The sequence below is a fragment of the Falco rusticolus genome, chromosome 1, assembly GCF_015220075.1.
Source record: "Falco rusticolus isolate bFalRus1 chromosome 1, bFalRus1.pri, whole genome shotgun sequence".
Classification (NCBI taxonomy): Eukaryota; Metazoa; Chordata; class Aves; order Falconiformes; family Falconidae; genus Falco; species Falco rusticolus.
This window is the reverse complement of record NC_051187.1, coordinates 68,645,129-68,662,190: the sequence shown is the minus strand read 5'-3', so window position 1 is coordinate 68,662,190 and position 17,062 is coordinate 68,645,129. Positions and strand designations below refer to the sequence as shown.

Sequence of the window (17,062 nt, the reverse complement as noted above, 5' to 3'; positions counted from 1 at the left end):
ACCAAGGACACCTAAATCCACAAACACCAAACCTGCAGCATGCGAAAAGTGGGCTCCTGAGCTTTGCAAGGGCTCAAGAAAGCCTTTGCTCATGTTTTTTTTCAGCTTTAGCAATGCAAAACGGTCACATTTTTTGGTTGGATAACCACCATAACTTCAGTGAATATCTTCAGTAAATAAATCCCTCATGAGAATTCAGGTGCTTCAGGAAATGAGGTCTCCGGTTCAAATGGGGACATGTTTGAATGGCAGGCTGCAGAGCCATTTCCAGTTACAAGCTTCAAGACCATGAAGCCTGCAGCCATGTGAACACACCTTGGTCCTCCAGCTCACCAGCCTGCTGACCAAGGGATGCTCTGACCCTCAGCATTGCCATGTCTGTGCAGGAATATGCCCCCACCAGCAGTCTGGAGCCCTGTGCTGGTCACCCAGGGCTTCCTCCACAACACACACGCAGGAGCACACACCTAGGAACACGACTCATACCTGCAGCCCACAGGGGAAGTCATTCAGATACCAGCCACAAAAAAGCATCTCTTAGACCCCATCTCTCCTTAAAACCAAGGTGCTGTTACCTGGACTATGCCAAAGCATTTGTCTGCCATCAGAAACCACAGCCCAAATGTATCTCTTTACTCTTCTGCCTTCCTTCCAAAAGGCAGAAGACGCAAAACAAAAGCAACAGTACGTGCAAAACAGAGGATCATTCATCATCAGTTCTCTCCTCGCAGAGGAACCAAACTGGTCCCTGAAGGGGTCTTTCCCAGAGCCAGAAGAGAGGGTGTCCTGGCCACCAGAAAAGGTAAGCCTGGAGGGGGAGTCCAGCCAGGGCCTCGCCAAGCTCAGCGGTGCAGTACACTGGGTAAGCGCTCACCTAGAGGAAGGGAGTGCTCAGCTCCAAAGACCAATACCAAACTGGAGTATTTTCTGCTCTACTTCTCATATAGGTCATTTGCGATTCAAAAAAGGATTGAAGAAAAGGCAATTATAAAACCCTTAATGTGCTACTAAAATATTTATGATAGCTCAGCTTCCCAAAACTCACAGATCTCTTTGGATGACCGAATACACACTCCCATTATGCAGCTAACCACAAAGTACCCACCCAGAACTGCTAATGATAGCATGAAGTACCTTGAATGTATTTGATTCTAAAAAAAAGAATGAGATATTGTCACATAAATGGACTAAATTCAGCTCTAAATTAATGATACTGTAGATGTTCATTGGGAGTGAAATCAATGAATCTTTCTTCACATTAACTGTCTATTTTAATCAGCATTTAATTGAAGATATTTTTTCCTTTTCCTAAGAAAAATAGCGAAAAAAAGGTCTATCAACCACAACTTACTGGGTTTGGAAATGTTGTTCGAGGTGACCGCGTTGCATGACCTCTGAGCAGTGTTCTGTGAAAGGGCAGCTAACCATTAGCTTGTCCAGGAGGTTATTCACTAGTATGCTGGACTTCCTGCACGTCTGGAGAATCACAAGCTTGCGGTCCATGGGGCAGAAGTCTTTTTCCACGAGGAAGTTCGTAAGGCAGGCTGTGCAGAAGGTGTGACCACAAAGCGTGTCTAACGGCTGAAGCAAAGGTTGCAGGCAAATGTGGCATATCAGATCATCATCTACTTCTTCGGTGTAGCTGTACAAGTGGTTTTCTTCTGGTAAATGCGCTTGGCCACAGGTGACACAGAGTGGCGGGGAGCTATCCTCCATTTCTTCTTCTTTCTGGCTTGTAATCAGAATTGATGCAATTCAAAAGAGGGCAGACGGGAATACCCAGCCTGTTCTCTGTTCATGAGAGCCACAGCAGGGCTTGTGTATACCATCAGGTCTGCGGGGAAAAAAGCCAAAGGGTTATGATCTGGATTGTTTTATCTTATCATACTTACAGTGTGTACCCAGATATGAAGCACTCTAGCAGGTATTAGGGAAGAATTGCACCTTTGGGGTGGGAGTGCAGAAAGAAAGGGGCAGAAAAAGGGGTTAACTCCAGGGTTTTTTCTCTTAAATCTAGCTTCATTTACACAATTACACTCGTTGTAAAGAAAGCTATGAAATAGGGAGAACTACTACACACATTTAACGGTTGAAACCCTTAAATTAGCACATAATTTCAGTTCCGGTCAGCTGATTTTATGGTCACATTACTTCTGCTGGGAAAGCAGCATCATGTGTAGGCAAACATTGCCAGACTGTGTGCAGAAATATAGGTAAGAATAATGGTTACTGCGCAAGCTGCCTGCTCAGCACAGCAAGGGCAAGAAGCCACTTTACCTAACACACACAAGCATACAGACACTGTACACACCGCCAGCGGGAGGACAATTGGGTCATGAGGATTTAGAGCCTGGGACCATCTAGACTGTCCTTGTTCCACAGCAGCAATGGACTCTGCATTCCAAGCCTGTATGCTTGTACCGCCACGGCACTGCTCTGGATGCCTCAAGTCAAGCAGTTATAACCATCTGCACCATCATAAACCAGTTCAAAACTTCATTTTACTTCCCAAAGCACTAAATACCTCACGTGCCGAAGTGAAGTCCACAACACGATGCCAAGTACTGTATCACTCAAAATTAGGCCTATTCCCTTCATAATTTTTTATTACAGAACCTCAGTATGGCCCAAAACTACAGATCCAATTAGCTCTGGCCAGAGCACCTGCCTGCTGGTATAACTGTGTGGGTGGCAGCAAAACTGGAGAGTAATTTGTAGTTTTTACTTGATGTACCCTGACTGCTCATTGGACTACTTATGTCTCATTACATCTATGTTTATTTTGATATACCGCTTTGGAAATAAACATGAAAATATAAAATATGCAATGGCCTAATTACTACTTTTGCTTGAAAATGTAAATCTTACTTGCTGTTCTGCTGTAAGACTGTACCTTTCCTTCCAGCTTGACTTAATTTGCTGAGACAATGTGTCAGCCTCAGACACCCATGTTTGAGGGCAAATGAGGGAAAGAATAAGAAAAAAATATCTGACTATGACAGAGCACGTTTTCATATGAAATAAAACCTAATTTTTATGCAAAGCTCATAGGCTTTAAACCTGAGAAATTAAACTTTACCGTGGCAGGGTTTTTCTGGCATAAAGGTAAAATGATAGCCCCGTTAACTCTAACCAGATGCTTAAATGTCAGACATTCACTTTAATGCTTTGCTAGATCCTATTCTTATGTAGCAATTATGTTAAGTGGCTGTATAATAATATTTTTTGCTTGCAAGACTAAATTCTGCATAAGCTCCATCTCATGATTAGCAGTAGCTTCATTTGAATTAAAATCATCGCCTACTAGAATTCTTGCAAATATTTAAACTACTTTATACTGTGGCAAATATTTCCTTTTGTAAAAATATTTACCAGAGCTTTATGAACAGCTCTTTGTGAAGAAATGAACATCTTTCTACAGTGCAGAAAAGAACTCTACCTGCTATCTTAATACAGGAATCAAACCCAGTGTTACTCGGTTCTACTAAAGTGACATACAGCAAAATGAAATGAGAAAAGATGATCCTGAGGCTGAGGTGGGAACTGTTTGGGCACTGCAAGTGGCTCCTGGTAGGTAGCTCTTAGCCAGCTTCTCGATGAAGTACGGTGGCTGCGAGCTGGTATGTTATCTACCAGTTGCTGTCTTTTGCAGAGGGAGAGGGAGAGCATTTAACTGATCTCCACATCCCTCACTCATCGAGAGTCAAGAGGGCAGCTTGCAAGAATGGCAATAAACAGCTTGGGAATTTGTGGGATTGTGGCTTCAAAAATAGCCATTAAATGTATTAGAAATCAATAAAGCACAACAGAAATAGCATTGCTTTAGAAACTTTGTTTTTTCCTACATTTTTAAATGCACCTGGGGCAATCAGGGAAGCTGGCAATATCATGCTGTTTCTCCACTGTCCTGCCATGTCCTTCTGTACCAGCACACACCAGTAGACCCATGTGAGTGCACAGGGAGAGCCAACTCCAACATTTTGTTGCCTCATGGATGTTCTCAAGGACAGAAATTCTTGCTTCCTGCTGGCAGGAGACAACACATGGCTCCCATCAGTGAACCTGTTGAAAGCCGGACCCAAAGCCCTGCTCTGAGACAGGAACAGGAGCACAGGCATCTGTATGGGCCCCTCCCAGCCTCATGTCCCACCCCTGGAAGTACCACTCCTCTGCTCCCACCTGTACAACACATCAACTCCCCTGATAAAAATTAAGGTACAACTGGAAATAGTGCTACAGCTCCAAAGTAGCTACAAGTATTTCTGCAATGACAACAGAGAAAGAGAGGTGTTGCTGCCCTAAGGCCACGCTGTGCTGCAGCAAAAATTACGAGAGAAGACCCAGCAGACACAAAGCCAGACTGTCGTGGCCACATTATGGATAATCTTTATGAACCTGAGATGATACTAATGCATTGCTAGTGAAAAAGTGCAGATGCGGGGCACTCTACCTAATTTTACAATGCTTACATAAATTACAAATACTTGCTACAGCACAAGGAAACAAAAACATCCATGTTAATTAGTAACAGACATTGAACTTTTAGAAGGACTTAATTCAAGTCCTAGTGCCTCTATTACTTAGAAAATTTAGACTAGATAATGAAATAAATTGGGGGTGGGGGGTGGGATGGACAGGGAATCTATCAGCCTCTTCTGGCTAATCTGGTCCATGTTCATCCACGATGAACCTTCTCAAATTGCTGGACATATCAGGCAATGAAACGATCGCTGCCTGTCTTTGGGAGGTGATTATACCACCAAAGGAGTTAGCGTGGAGTGTGTGCAGTGGAGTTGTCACACACATTCAGAGGCAGACACTGCGTGCAACGTTTGCAGCCATTTGTATTTATGACATTTATGTGCTGCCATAAAAAGCTACATGATTAGTTTCATGTCCTTTTAGGAAGCTTAAAGCCTCGGATCCTCTTGAACAATGTAGAAGAGAGGCAGAGGGGGATTTAAAATTGAGCTGCTGATCACCAGGGCGTATTTCTACTTCTTCTATTAACAATGAATAATAAAATACACTTTGAACAAAGAACCCTGTACAGGTAGATGGTAAACCACTGCTGATTGAAAAAAGGCAATTATTACCCAGCCAAATGGCTCTTCTTCAAGGCCCGTGCTTGAGGGAGAAGGGAAGGGAGTGGGGAAGAATCCTACTTCCATTTGCAGTCAGTGTCAACAGCTCTGGCAACCTCAGCAAGGCAAGGATGTCACCTTGGCAGCCTCACAGCTGGCTTACACCAAGAGCTGTATTGACAGGAACCGGCTGCTGCATGGATGATTGGCAGGAGGAGCCGTTAGAGGTGGTGGTGGTGCCATAGCACAAGAAGACAACACCAGCCTTTGCTGCTGTGCAAGAAGTTTTCAACAACTCAGGTCCCAGATTTAGCATAATTGTACAGTGCCTAGCACAGCTTGGCTTAGATAAATAAAATTAAATACAGATTTGTAGGAATCTCACAGTGTTGTGACACTGCAGTAAATCAAGCTCCAGTCCAAAACAGAAACCTGAAGCACAGGAATATGGTGCAAAAGGTGAAGGAAGAACACTGTGGACCTAGATATCCACATTGCCAAGCTTTCAGCCACAAGCTGGAATGAGAATGGTCACATCAGGGCACGAAACAACCCTCAGGGCTGTGACCACAGTGAAAGCCAGTATCATGGTAACACAATTTTAAAAGAAGTTACCCGACAGACTGCACCGATTTGAAGGAGTCTGCATCTTCACTCCTTAGGAATTTGCAGCCACCGGAGAAGCATTTAAGAGAATAACAAAACAAACCCATACAAAAACCACAGGCAGTAAACACGTGGAGTAGGTAGAGAGAATGCTTTTCATCTCCTTGCACAGCCAAGTCCCATCCCAATGAAGCATTTAACCAACCTTAAGCTTAAATCCTGACTTACCATCCCAGTTACACTGGCAGCAGTGTAGCAGGAGGAGGGCTTGCTGACAGAGCGGCAAAGCCCCACTGCCTTCGCCCAGCCACACTGTCAAATATTAACCCAGCAGTCTGGGAGGCTACACTTGGAAGTAGTGTGGCACAGAATGGAAGAAGCTTCAGGCAGCAAAAAATGAGTAACTGAGGCTGAAAGAGAAAGAATTAAGTGATGAAAGATAGTGAGGAAGCGGCTAACAGGAAGGGGAAAATAGATGCCTAAAGGCCAGAGAAACAGTGACACAGAGCCTGGGAGGACATCAATTGGCTAAAATCACAAATTGTTAAGGACAAGCCAGTGAACAGTGTCATTGGAAAACAGATGAGTGACACAGATAAACTGCAAAACAAGTAGGGGTTTTGCTCTGTAGCTCCAGTAGCTCTGAAGTAGCATGGCTTGGGGATAATGAAATCCTCAGTCAAGGGAAAGGGTGGCCAGCATGTGAAGGCGAAATGGATTCTCAACAGTACAGTAAGATCGCCAAATATTAGCTGGTTTTGTTTTATATTTGGTTTGGGTTTCTTTCTGTGTATTTAAGTAACACATTTTATTAATGTTTTATTTTTGAACTCTAAGCGTGGGCATAACAAATCCTATATCTGGTGATTAAAAAGGGGATGCCTTTTCATGCTCTGTTTCTCTGCTGCACAACGCCGTAGGAGGCAGCAACACTACTGACAGCGCTGTCGTGCTCCTCTTAGCTGGACTGTGATAACGAAGTTGTGCTACTTTCTTCCTCCAGCCCCTGCATGGGCTGTTATCTCCTGCAAATGCACATCTCTACATGAGCCACCGCCATCCTTTTACAGGGTTCGGCATGGCACTGTATGGCCAAAGGGACCGGTCTGCATGTTAGGAAACTGCTCGGTGACAGCAGCATCGCCAGCTGCCAAATTGAAGCTCCTTATTCTTCCAGAGATGCTTTTACCTGGCCTTCCTTTCACCACATGAGCGGTGAACATGCTGTAGCCAACATCTGCCTTCCTTGATACTCAACTTGTGTTACTGAGACCCTGGAGATTGCTGTCTTGATTGTTAAAAAATACCCACATAAAATTGCTAGGAGCCTCGGCACCTTCCACAGTCACAGAATTCACTCTTTAAGAAGCCTCAGCCCAGATGCCAGTGGCTAGCCGCGGGCAGGTCGGGAGACATGGGCATTGTCCCCATCTAGTGGCTCGCCCACACCGGGGAGAAGAGTGGAGCAGAGGTCCCTCCCTCACTCAAGCAGCTGCACAAACCCCTCAGGTTATACAGGATTAGGTGTGATTATACTCAGGGGAGCATAGCCCTTACTACTCCTGTGAGAATCCAGGTTACAAGACTACCTATTTCATATTCAGGGTTTTATATCAAGGCACCGGGTTGAATGCTTATACAAAACTATTTGCCATTAGTTAGAGAAATTTTAATGCTGTTTTAATTTTATTTTTTTTTTTATCCAGCTGTCTTAACTGGCGGCAGGCCTCTCGGCTTTCCCATTACTGTGTTTTGTACCATTAACTACTTCTCTCCAACTGAAAATTTTATAGATTACACTGACTTTACTGTTCAAGGTAGTACTTATTTTGGAGGCCACTGGGCAAGCCTGTTTGTTTCAGAATACCAGACAACAGTTGTGGAAAACATTAGAGAGTGACCCATACTCCAATAATACATATTATAGAGTATTTCACATCCAAAAAATGGTGAGTCATGTTCCAAAGATCTGGTTTAAAAATATCATATAATAATTTGCACCAACCTTGGCATAGCTGCACTAAAGGCCAAAGAACTGAGTCAGCCTACCCATACTAGAAACTTTGTTCAAAGGAAGGTTATAAAACACTAAGATGCCTAAAACCCTATCATCACACCTTAGGACCAGCATTTGTCCTATGTATATCTTTCTCTTTTTTTCCCCTCCCCCCCCCCCCCCTTATTTTTAAATCTGTTCTACCTATAGAAAAGTCACAACATTTTATTTCTGTCTGAGGTGTAATCAGTAGTAGACTCTCCAACGGAGATTTGTTACGGGCAGACGTGTGAGGTATACCTGCTGGTAAAAAGTCAGTAGCTGGAGAGGAGCTGGGGATCCCAGAGACACCGATACAGCAGACAAGAATTCAGCTTGACTTTTAAGGTTATAGGAAAAACTATTAGAACTAACTCTTAGAGGACAATAATTGTATTTAAAGGTTCAGCACATCAGACAGACAGAAAGTCTCTGAGACAACAAACAGGAGCTCAAAAACCTCTCTGCTGCCTGGCTTCAGCTTTAAGACAGCTGGTTTTTCAAAGCTGTTATTATTAGTCAAAAAGTCCTTCTCAGAGCTTGTAACAATCTAAGCGCTTTCCAGAGCCTTTAGTGATGAAAGGCATTTCCAGCTGAATAGAAAAATCCAACAGTACAGTACAGTAGGTGAATAACCCCAACTTTTTAAGTTGTAGCTCAAGCTGTGAAACCTAGCAGAAATGTCATACTGTGCCTGCGTGCACAATAACTTCAAAAACCAGAACCAGATTGTTTGAAAAAAACATTTTTCTCTGTGGCTCATGCTGGAATTTACAGAATAAACCAATGTTGGAAAAATTTTTTTGTTGTGGAATTATGTATCTGAAACGTCTGTTAGGAATGTATGGAAATATATTCCGCTTTTTCGTCTGTGTCTCTCTCACACGCCCACGCAAACCTGAATTGCTCTTTCTGATGATTTCATGGATACAAAACTTTACTCAGCATGCTAAAATGAAAAAATTCCACCCAGAAGTAATTTGAGACTATTAGGAACAGCTGGACAAGATTGAGGTGAAGAGAAGATCTGAATAAGAGAATGTGTATCCGCCGGTTAACTTACCCACATCACAAGGAACACATCCTATGAATGAACTCACCTTAGCAGAAGGCAGTATTTCTGAAAAGACTTGTTGCTGGCATGCCTCTAGTTGTCAAATACTATGCTGGCTGAGGTAATAATTTCCATTTCTTGTTTTTTTCAAAGTTCAGTAAACTCAGACTTGGACCGACAGCTTATGCCAGAACTACAAGCTGACTCCAAGTGCGAAGACGAGTTGTAGCAAAATGGGCAGGCTGCGAGTAACTGCTTCCCAAAGGCACACAGTCTACCTGCTCAAAGGAAGTCAATCATGTGGCCGAAGCAAGGCTCTTGAGCAATTATGATTGACTCCTAAAGGGCTTCCTAAACGTGTGCTCATCCTAATTGACATAATAAATGCCATCGACGTTTCACATGCTAAATTATAAAATTGCATGGCGAGTTATGTAACGAAAGGTGCATTACCACTCTGATTTGGCTGATTGCTCCGGCTGGCTTTGGCAAGGCTGGCAGCCTCACAAATACCACAAGCTTGCTTTCAGCCATTTGACCAAATGACAAAACTGTTTGTGTGTGGCTGGACAGCCATGTGCCCCAGCTGCCTTTCAAGATGCTGGTGGCTAGGAATAGGTACAACAGTCCATGCAAACTGCATGAGGGAGTGCATCCCCAGTCCTTGCTCCAGGTGCGCCTGGTGTGTCTCTGCAATGGGGAATGCCTGTCTGCCAATCCTCCTCTTGTGTTTCGGAGCAAGGAAACATGGGCCTGCAGACCACTGTGGAGTTATGGGATGTTCCAGCGAGCTGGCCCTCAATCCAGACAGCCTAGCCCCCAGGCACATATGGTCCCACAGTGGGTACACCGGAACAGTGAGACATTACACAAAAACCTTGCTGCAACAGAGTAAAGTGCAAACCTGGAAAAAAAAGCATTTGCTTTAAAGTAAATAAAATAAATCAAATAAAATGCTCTGCACCTTCAACGTGAATTTGGTTCCTCATATTAACTCCATGACACTGCTTCTACCCTGTTTCCTGAAGAAACAGGACAGTATGGTGCTTTTTTTTTCTCTCTCTGATCTTTTTGTTCACCCCTGCTCTATTGCTCCCCAGTACCTTTTGGATCCATTTTTCAGTTTCAGTCCACTCTAACAGAATGGCACAAGCCTCCACATATATTAAATTACCACAATTACCATGATAATAGGTGCCTGGGTAAGAGAGAGAAAAAAATTAATGTTCCCACAAAAGGTGAGGCTGCAGGCTGAACCCAAGCCATACTGCACATCAGCAAAGACAGGCAGGAAAAAGGAACTATGCATAGCCAGCCCTCAAGAAAAACTAATGCTGGAGCTACACCATATTAGACAAAGCCACAGAGAAATAGTATTCACTAATTCTGCTCACTGAATCCCAATATGTAATCCAAAAAGCTTGTTCTCCTTCCCTTCCCCACATACAGCTTCCATGCCTTACCACACGCAGCAGGACAGGCACTGAGATGGCCCATACCATCAACAGAGGTACTTCCCTGAACAAAAAGGTTTATCCCTAGGCATGTCCCTTCCTTTCTGATTTCCTAATGAGTGGATGCAACTTCTTACCACGTTCCCAAGGTCAAATGTACCCAGCCTCTTTAAGAAGAGCAAGATACCCCTTCCTCCACCATGCATTGTTCAGCTACTCTCCGAGGTGGCCTAGCAGAAAGAGCATAGCAAAAGTCCCCATGACCCTGGTCCGTCAGGTGAAAAAATGACCCTCAATGTGACGACAAGCTGCTGCCAGTATGCAAAGGTAAGGGCCTGTGGGGTACTAGTGAGCAGGGAAAAGGGGTTGATCATACTTGGGGTAGATGTAAGGCATGGATGGATGGTGGCACCCTGGCTGCCAGTGGTGCTCATTTAGTCTCAGAGAAGACTTTCTCGTCCCAGTTAAAAAGTTTTGCTCACCATGCTTTGAAGACTGTGTCCTCAGACAGCAGGTAAGTACCCTTGTTGACTTCCTGATCTGTGGAACTAAGAACATTTACCAAAAAAACCCCAACCAAACCCACCACAGCACCCTCTAATATGCTTTAAAGTAGCTTTTATCTCTTTTGTGGCACAAACTCTGTTGTGGTTTTGCAGGATGACATTTACTTTAATAATGATGAAGAATGGCCTGGCCAACTCACTTGCAGCTTTGTGACATGCGAGTGGCTCAGCCAGCGCAAATGCATCCTGAAAGCACCTCTTACACCCCCGTTAGATGTTTGCTCTGCACAAACAACGCAACACAAAACCACTGCAAGAGCTACATCTGCATGAACAACCTGGCATGCATGCAGGCCACGTGTCCTCTGTGCGGGCCTGCCCTACTTTAAAATAACGACACAATAGGCAGAGCGAAATGCATGGGAATCTGAAAATCTTAATTTAATACAGCTTCACAGTAAGTCTTAATCTCTCTTTGCAATCCTTTCCCAGGGCCCCAAGTGGGTCAGCAGGGCAGGCAGGCGATGCTACCTCTCTGTCTCCTCAGTGCCAGGGGAGGGAAGAGCTGCTGAAGAGGGAACAAAAGGGCAAGGGCAAAAGAACCATGGGGGACTTCTCCCCCAGCGGACATTAAAACCTTACACTTCACCTTGCCCTCCCACAGCCACGGTGCCTGCCACCCCCGGACCACATAGCATCTTCTCACATGTGACCACGAGATAAAATTTAATAACTACAAAGTGCAGAACATGTGATGGATAACCCTGCTAATAACACATAATAAAGTAAGCCGTGCTTTAATTACACTGTGCCTTTACAACTGCTCCTCTGATCCAGGAGTCTCTTTAATGCTTGACAAACTACTTAATGAGTTCTCACAACACCCTGTGGGGACCTTTTTTAGGAGCAGCCTGCAGCTTGGTTAGGTGGGCAGGGCGAGGGGCAGCTGGCTGCTCCCATGCCATGGGGCTGGGCTCCCGTGATGCCAATGCCCAGCCTTCATCACAAGAGTCCTGGTGCAGCTGTGTGGCCACAGAGACACTCTCAGACCTGATCTGAGGGAAAGCCCTCACAAACTCTTAACTTCTAGGTCTGCGTCCTCTGCTTTAGAAACATGTACCCACAGAGGGACAGCAGCAACTTACAGCAGCTAGCTCACCAGTTTGACTTGCCTAAGCAGTAGCAGCAAATGCTTTAGGTAAAACCTCTGGTCCATTGCACCCAATGGCAAAAGTAAGTAGATTCAATGGAGCAAAGATTTAATCACCTGTATCTCAATTCTACTTATAGTTCTCCAGTACTATAATTTATATATAATTATTACTAGACACAATTATAGATATAATCTAATTATAAAAGTTATTATGATTAAAATCTCTAATTTAAGTTATAGGTCTCTAAATGTCTATAACTTACATTACATCTGTATCTTACTGTTTCTTCCTCCTGCCACTTGGATCCACAAAAATCAACTGAATAAACACGTTCTAATCAGAAAAAGCAGTCCCTCTTGAAGAACTCCACGAAACAGTGACACTCTGCTCTTTAAAATAACGCAATCAAAAAGCATTCCCTGCCACCCCGTCCCAGGGTGACAGCTGCTGGGCCCTAGTCCCATTCAGGAACCTGGAAAAAGGAGGACACAAGCCCGGGCAGGGTAGTCAACAAGTAAATTTCAGCATTTTAGGAGTGTGGTAGAGCCCAGAGGCAGCCCCCTAAATAATGGGTAGACACACAATATGCAGCTGGAAACAGAAATTTCAGGGGACAAGGGGAAGAAGTTTGGATGATCTTGCAGGCATTTTGCAATGCTGCGTGCTGAATTTCACATTTAAGAAAAATGCACTGTTTGAAAGAGGGAAACATATCACACACTGGAGAGGCTGAATCCAGCAGCCCAACTACCGTGGTCTGGCTACTGGTTTTCTGCTGTTAAGGTTGGTTACTTTTCGGGTCTTGAACAGAGAGCATACTGTCTTTCATGCAGTTATCTCTTTTATGAAGTAGTGCTGACAGTGCCCATTTATGTCTGGTGATAGTCATTATTTCTCATTTGGGAGTGAGCTCTATGCTAGAGCTTATAACTGACTTCCAAATGGAAAGGACTGGAGAAACATGGGAGTATTCGACCAGGACTGGAAGCAGCTCTCTAGCTAAAGCTGTGAAACAGTTTCTGTTCCAGGGCATATTTTTGTAGCAGGATAATGACTAAGATCCCTGTCCGACAAGTGTCTCAGCAAATACATTTTGTTTATTATAGTGACCAAGCCCTCAGCTACCAAAACACATCCTCTAGAGCCTGGTTCTGCCCTCATCTACTCAGTGCTGGGAAACAACATCCCTGAGGATGGTACTACTCACTGGATTTGATTCATCACTGCTTTAATTGGGGCTTTGTGGGAACTCCCGGATAAAGTCCACTGCTAATTAACATGTGTGTGCTGCTGAAGGCCTTGTAACATTCTCCTTAAAATGAAGAGGCTTACTAAGGTTTTGTCAGTCAGGACACGCGAGTGACACCAGCCTGGGAAAGATAGCTAAGTCAGTGGCTGAATTAATATCTGCTTCCAGAACCTGTTCGTGGGTGTGGAGACCAATTGTTTGCTGCTTAATCCCATGATGAGAAACCAATTAGGAATTACGTGCTCAAACTGTTCCTGCTTCCTGCATCCTTCCATGCTGTCAGATGTGATCTGTTGCATGCAGGCAGGCAAAGGGATTTTTTAATTCTTTGAAATTCCTTCTACAAGCTATAGCTATTTCAGTGCCTCAGACTCTTTTTGACTGGATCTAAACTGCTGTACTCTTTTGAAATCACAGCAGTATAATCAGTTAACTCCTCAGACTGAAACTACAAAAGCCCAAAGCTATGCTACAGGATACTTTCCAGCACCAAGATCTACTTGCAAAATCCTGTGTGAACAAATACTGATAAATATATGGCATAAAGAGCTACAAACAAAAATCAGCTTTGAAGGAGAACAGCAAACAAAGTAACAGCATCACCTATTGTTTTTAACATCAGCATCTCAACAGTAGCTATACCACATAGCTGCAAGGCACAGAAAGCAAAAAACTAGGGCAAAAAGTGAACTAGAATTATATCCTAAATACAATAAGAATTTACCTGCTTTCAAACAAGCCACTTTCTGAAAAGATGCATGAGAAGTTGCCCTCATGCCTTAATAAGAAATTACTAGCACATGTAAACCATCATTCTATTAAGGCTCTTTGTTTTAGTAAGAAAGTTGCAGGTGTATTAAAGTAAAACTGGAAAACTGAGGCAAGGGTTGCCAGGAGCTGCTAGACCTGCTGGAGGTTTCAGGGTGTTTAGCTCCTTGATTTCCGTGTAAAGGAGTTACTGTTGTTTACTCAGAGGGATGACGACAGTACGCAGTTGCAGGCAGTTTTATGCGACAGGAGCTGCCAACTAACTGTTACCTGAACATTTACCAAAGGTGAAAGTTTCTGCTTCCATGTTGAGTTCTCTCAAATCACATGATTCAGATAATGATCTTTTTTACAGATTCAGCTTGAGCCTTTGGGGATAGCCTCGGAAAGATCAACAGCACCTTTGCACATCCCAGTTCCTAGGAGCAGAAATTCCAGTGGAAGAACAGGACGTGCACTGCAAACCAGTACCAAGTCAGGCAGATTTGCATGATACCAGTGCCTGGCTGTTTTAACCAGAGATGTGCCTCATTTAGCTCCCCAAAAGGCTCTGGCCACGGAGTCCCTCAAAACCAGCTGCAGGCTCCATTTGGTGCCGTGGTGAGAGGAGGCAGGCAGGCCAAGCACAGCACCCAGCCGCGCAGGCAGGACTGACAGCTTCAGAAATACTGGACTGCTTCCCTCCAGCAGCCAGTGTGGAGGAGACTGGCTGCATTTAAAAGCCTTTACTAATTTACCTTCCTGCTGGAAACAGCGTTGCTTGATTTCCTGGTTTGCAGCAAAATGAAGCTAATCTATCATCTCGTCCTGCGTGCAAGATTTATTTGAGTTTTGCAAAAGAAAAGCTATGCTGGGGGAAGACGTCAGTGCTTTCAAACTTCTTCCAAAAGACAATTCAATTTTTGCTTCTGATGGACAATTGCAACCCAGAGCCAGGAACATTCATTCCTCTTTCCAACTCTGTGCTACAATGAAGTCCTGGTGTAGTTAATGCCCAAACACATGGGCTTGGAACAGCCTTCCAAAAAGCAGAACTCATGTGAATGAAAGGGAGCGCACTTGTACAGGGCCATGAACAAGTAAGAGCAACCAGCAGCAGGAGAGAGAATATTTTCAGGTGGCAAGAGAAAGATAACAAGACAAGCTTCCCCACATTGATTCAATTTATAGTTTTGGAAAATATACATAGGCTCTGAGGTTTTGGGTGGAAGAATATAAAATAGCAACTTAGTAACAGCTTACTCCCTTAAGAGGAATTTTCAGTCTCGGGAAAATAGATAGGAGAATTGAGGATACAACTCCTCAGGAGGCAGCAGCTTTCCAAATATCTGATGGTGAATCCTGGCTTTTATTTACAGATCAGCATTTGTGCTTTTCCATTGACAGCAGGTGATAGACAGTGCTGTTTCAATTAAGTGGTGGATCTGCCTTGATATTTTTCTGCATAAACGTCAACGAGCAAATGAAAAGTGCTTTGGAGGGTGGGATGAACAGGGAACTCTGTTTCTATGGAAGACTGTGGGAAAACAAGTGCCTTGTGTAGTGCTCGGTAAAGTCACCTAAGGTATTTTTGCTTTTCCTGCTGTTGGAGGAACACTTTCTTAGTCATCAGGCACCTGGTGGAAGCATGAAGTAGAAGCCTAATATGCACGCCTTTCCTGTTTTTTATGTTTTTGCTTGGTAGATATCAGAGCAGCTGAGAGCTTGATGCAAGCAGTCCTTCCCTAGTCAATAAATACAGCCCAAAGCATTCTCAGCTTTAAACATTCGGACGGGCCCTGCTGACTTCTGTATTTAGATCTCTTGTCTACCAAGTATATACTTCAACGTGTGAGGACGTCCACGTAACCTCATTGCAGCCCCGGGTTCTGTGTTAGCACGTCCGCATATACATGTACACATATGAATAATCAGGCTCATTTGTAGAAAAGAAACTTATGAGAGGTTATGTGTATCCATACATATTCCCAGGTTTGCAACCATTGCATATATCTGTACTGAATTACAAGACCATCTGAGTTAAGAACTGAGTATAAATTTAAGTGGAGGATAACATGAGCTAAAGATAAAAACTAAACCAAGTTCTCTCTGTCTCCTCACCTCAGTTGTAGTTATATGCATAAAATGAAGCTGCAAGATGCAACAGGGGCAAATGATGCCTCGATTTACCTCCTATGGCTGCAGCGAGACTTTGTGGGTTTTAACTTGGGGGAAGGGAAGAAATGGATTTCCACAGAATTAATAAAACTATGGGCTAAAGCAGCAGCAGTACAAATGGCACCTTTCCACAGATAATCAGTTAGATTTTAACATACTTTTCCGAAGAAATAGACCTTCTTAGCAAAAGGAAGACAGAAAACCAAACATATCTAGCTAATAAACAGGTAATGAACTAAGCATGGCACTTTTCAATACTAGCACGTAGTTTGTATGTAAGTAGTATTTTAACACCGGCTACCAAGAAGCACAGCAACCTACAGGTACGTTATATGGCTTTCTCTGTGAGATTATGAAAATAATCCCTGCATTAGATTATGGGGAGACTGAACCACTAATGACAGACCCAGTAAGTATTTATCTCTGCCTTACTGTGAGGCACTCCTGAGCGTGCAGGCTGAGGTTGGCACCCACTCCCTTCTGCTGCAAACCAGGGCTGGTTTGTTTGCCAGAGCATTTTCTTCCACCTTTGGTCCTCTGGAACAACTCATGCCCAACTGAAGGGTGAAAGTGGGAATAGCACAAACAACGATACAAATCTTTAAACTCACGTGTCTGGCTTTACCGTGTCTCTCATCCGCTGCTGGCGGAGTCCTGCAGGTGTGAAATCCCCAGGCTTGGGCAGGGGTACCACACTCAGCCTTCAGCCCTGGCTCTGCAGGCGGAGCGCGGCTGGTGGTTGTGTCAGACGAGGAAGCCTATGGTATGACAGAAGGTACAAAGAAAAGCTGAATTGCATAAACCTGAGCAATTTAAGGTTTAGAAAACCACACCCTCCCAGTCATTTCTCCCGCAGGCAGATAAGCGTGTGTAAGCTGCTCAGACTACAGTGTAATTTGAAGCTTTTACTTTTCTTTCTGGCATATATCAAAGTTCCTTTTCAGTTTGGCTCTTCCTTGCATTTCTTTGCTTCTTTCAGCCTTGCAATCAACATG

General features: G+C 43.9%; 1 protein-coding gene across 2 annotated transcripts in view; it reads right to left on the bottom strand.

The window, feature by feature from the left end:
• LNX1 (ligand of numb-protein X 1) overlaps positions 1–16,804 on the bottom strand; it is an 83,235-nt gene extending 66,431 nt beyond the window's left edge. The window contains exons 1-2 of one of the 2 annotated variants that reach the window (XM_037383003.1): positions 16,679–16,804; positions 1,352–1,834 (exon numbers count right to left, since the gene is read on the bottom strand). In XM_037383003.1, coding sequence (XP_037238900.1) covers positions 1,352–1,716 — 365 coding nt within the window. In that variant the 5' untranslated portion in view covers positions 1,717–1,834; positions 16,679–16,804. The remainder of the gene's footprint in view (positions 1–1,351; positions 1,835–16,678) is intronic. The other variant, XM_037383013.1, reaches the window with a different exon arrangement.
• Positions 16,805–17,062: the final 258 nt, after the last annotated feature.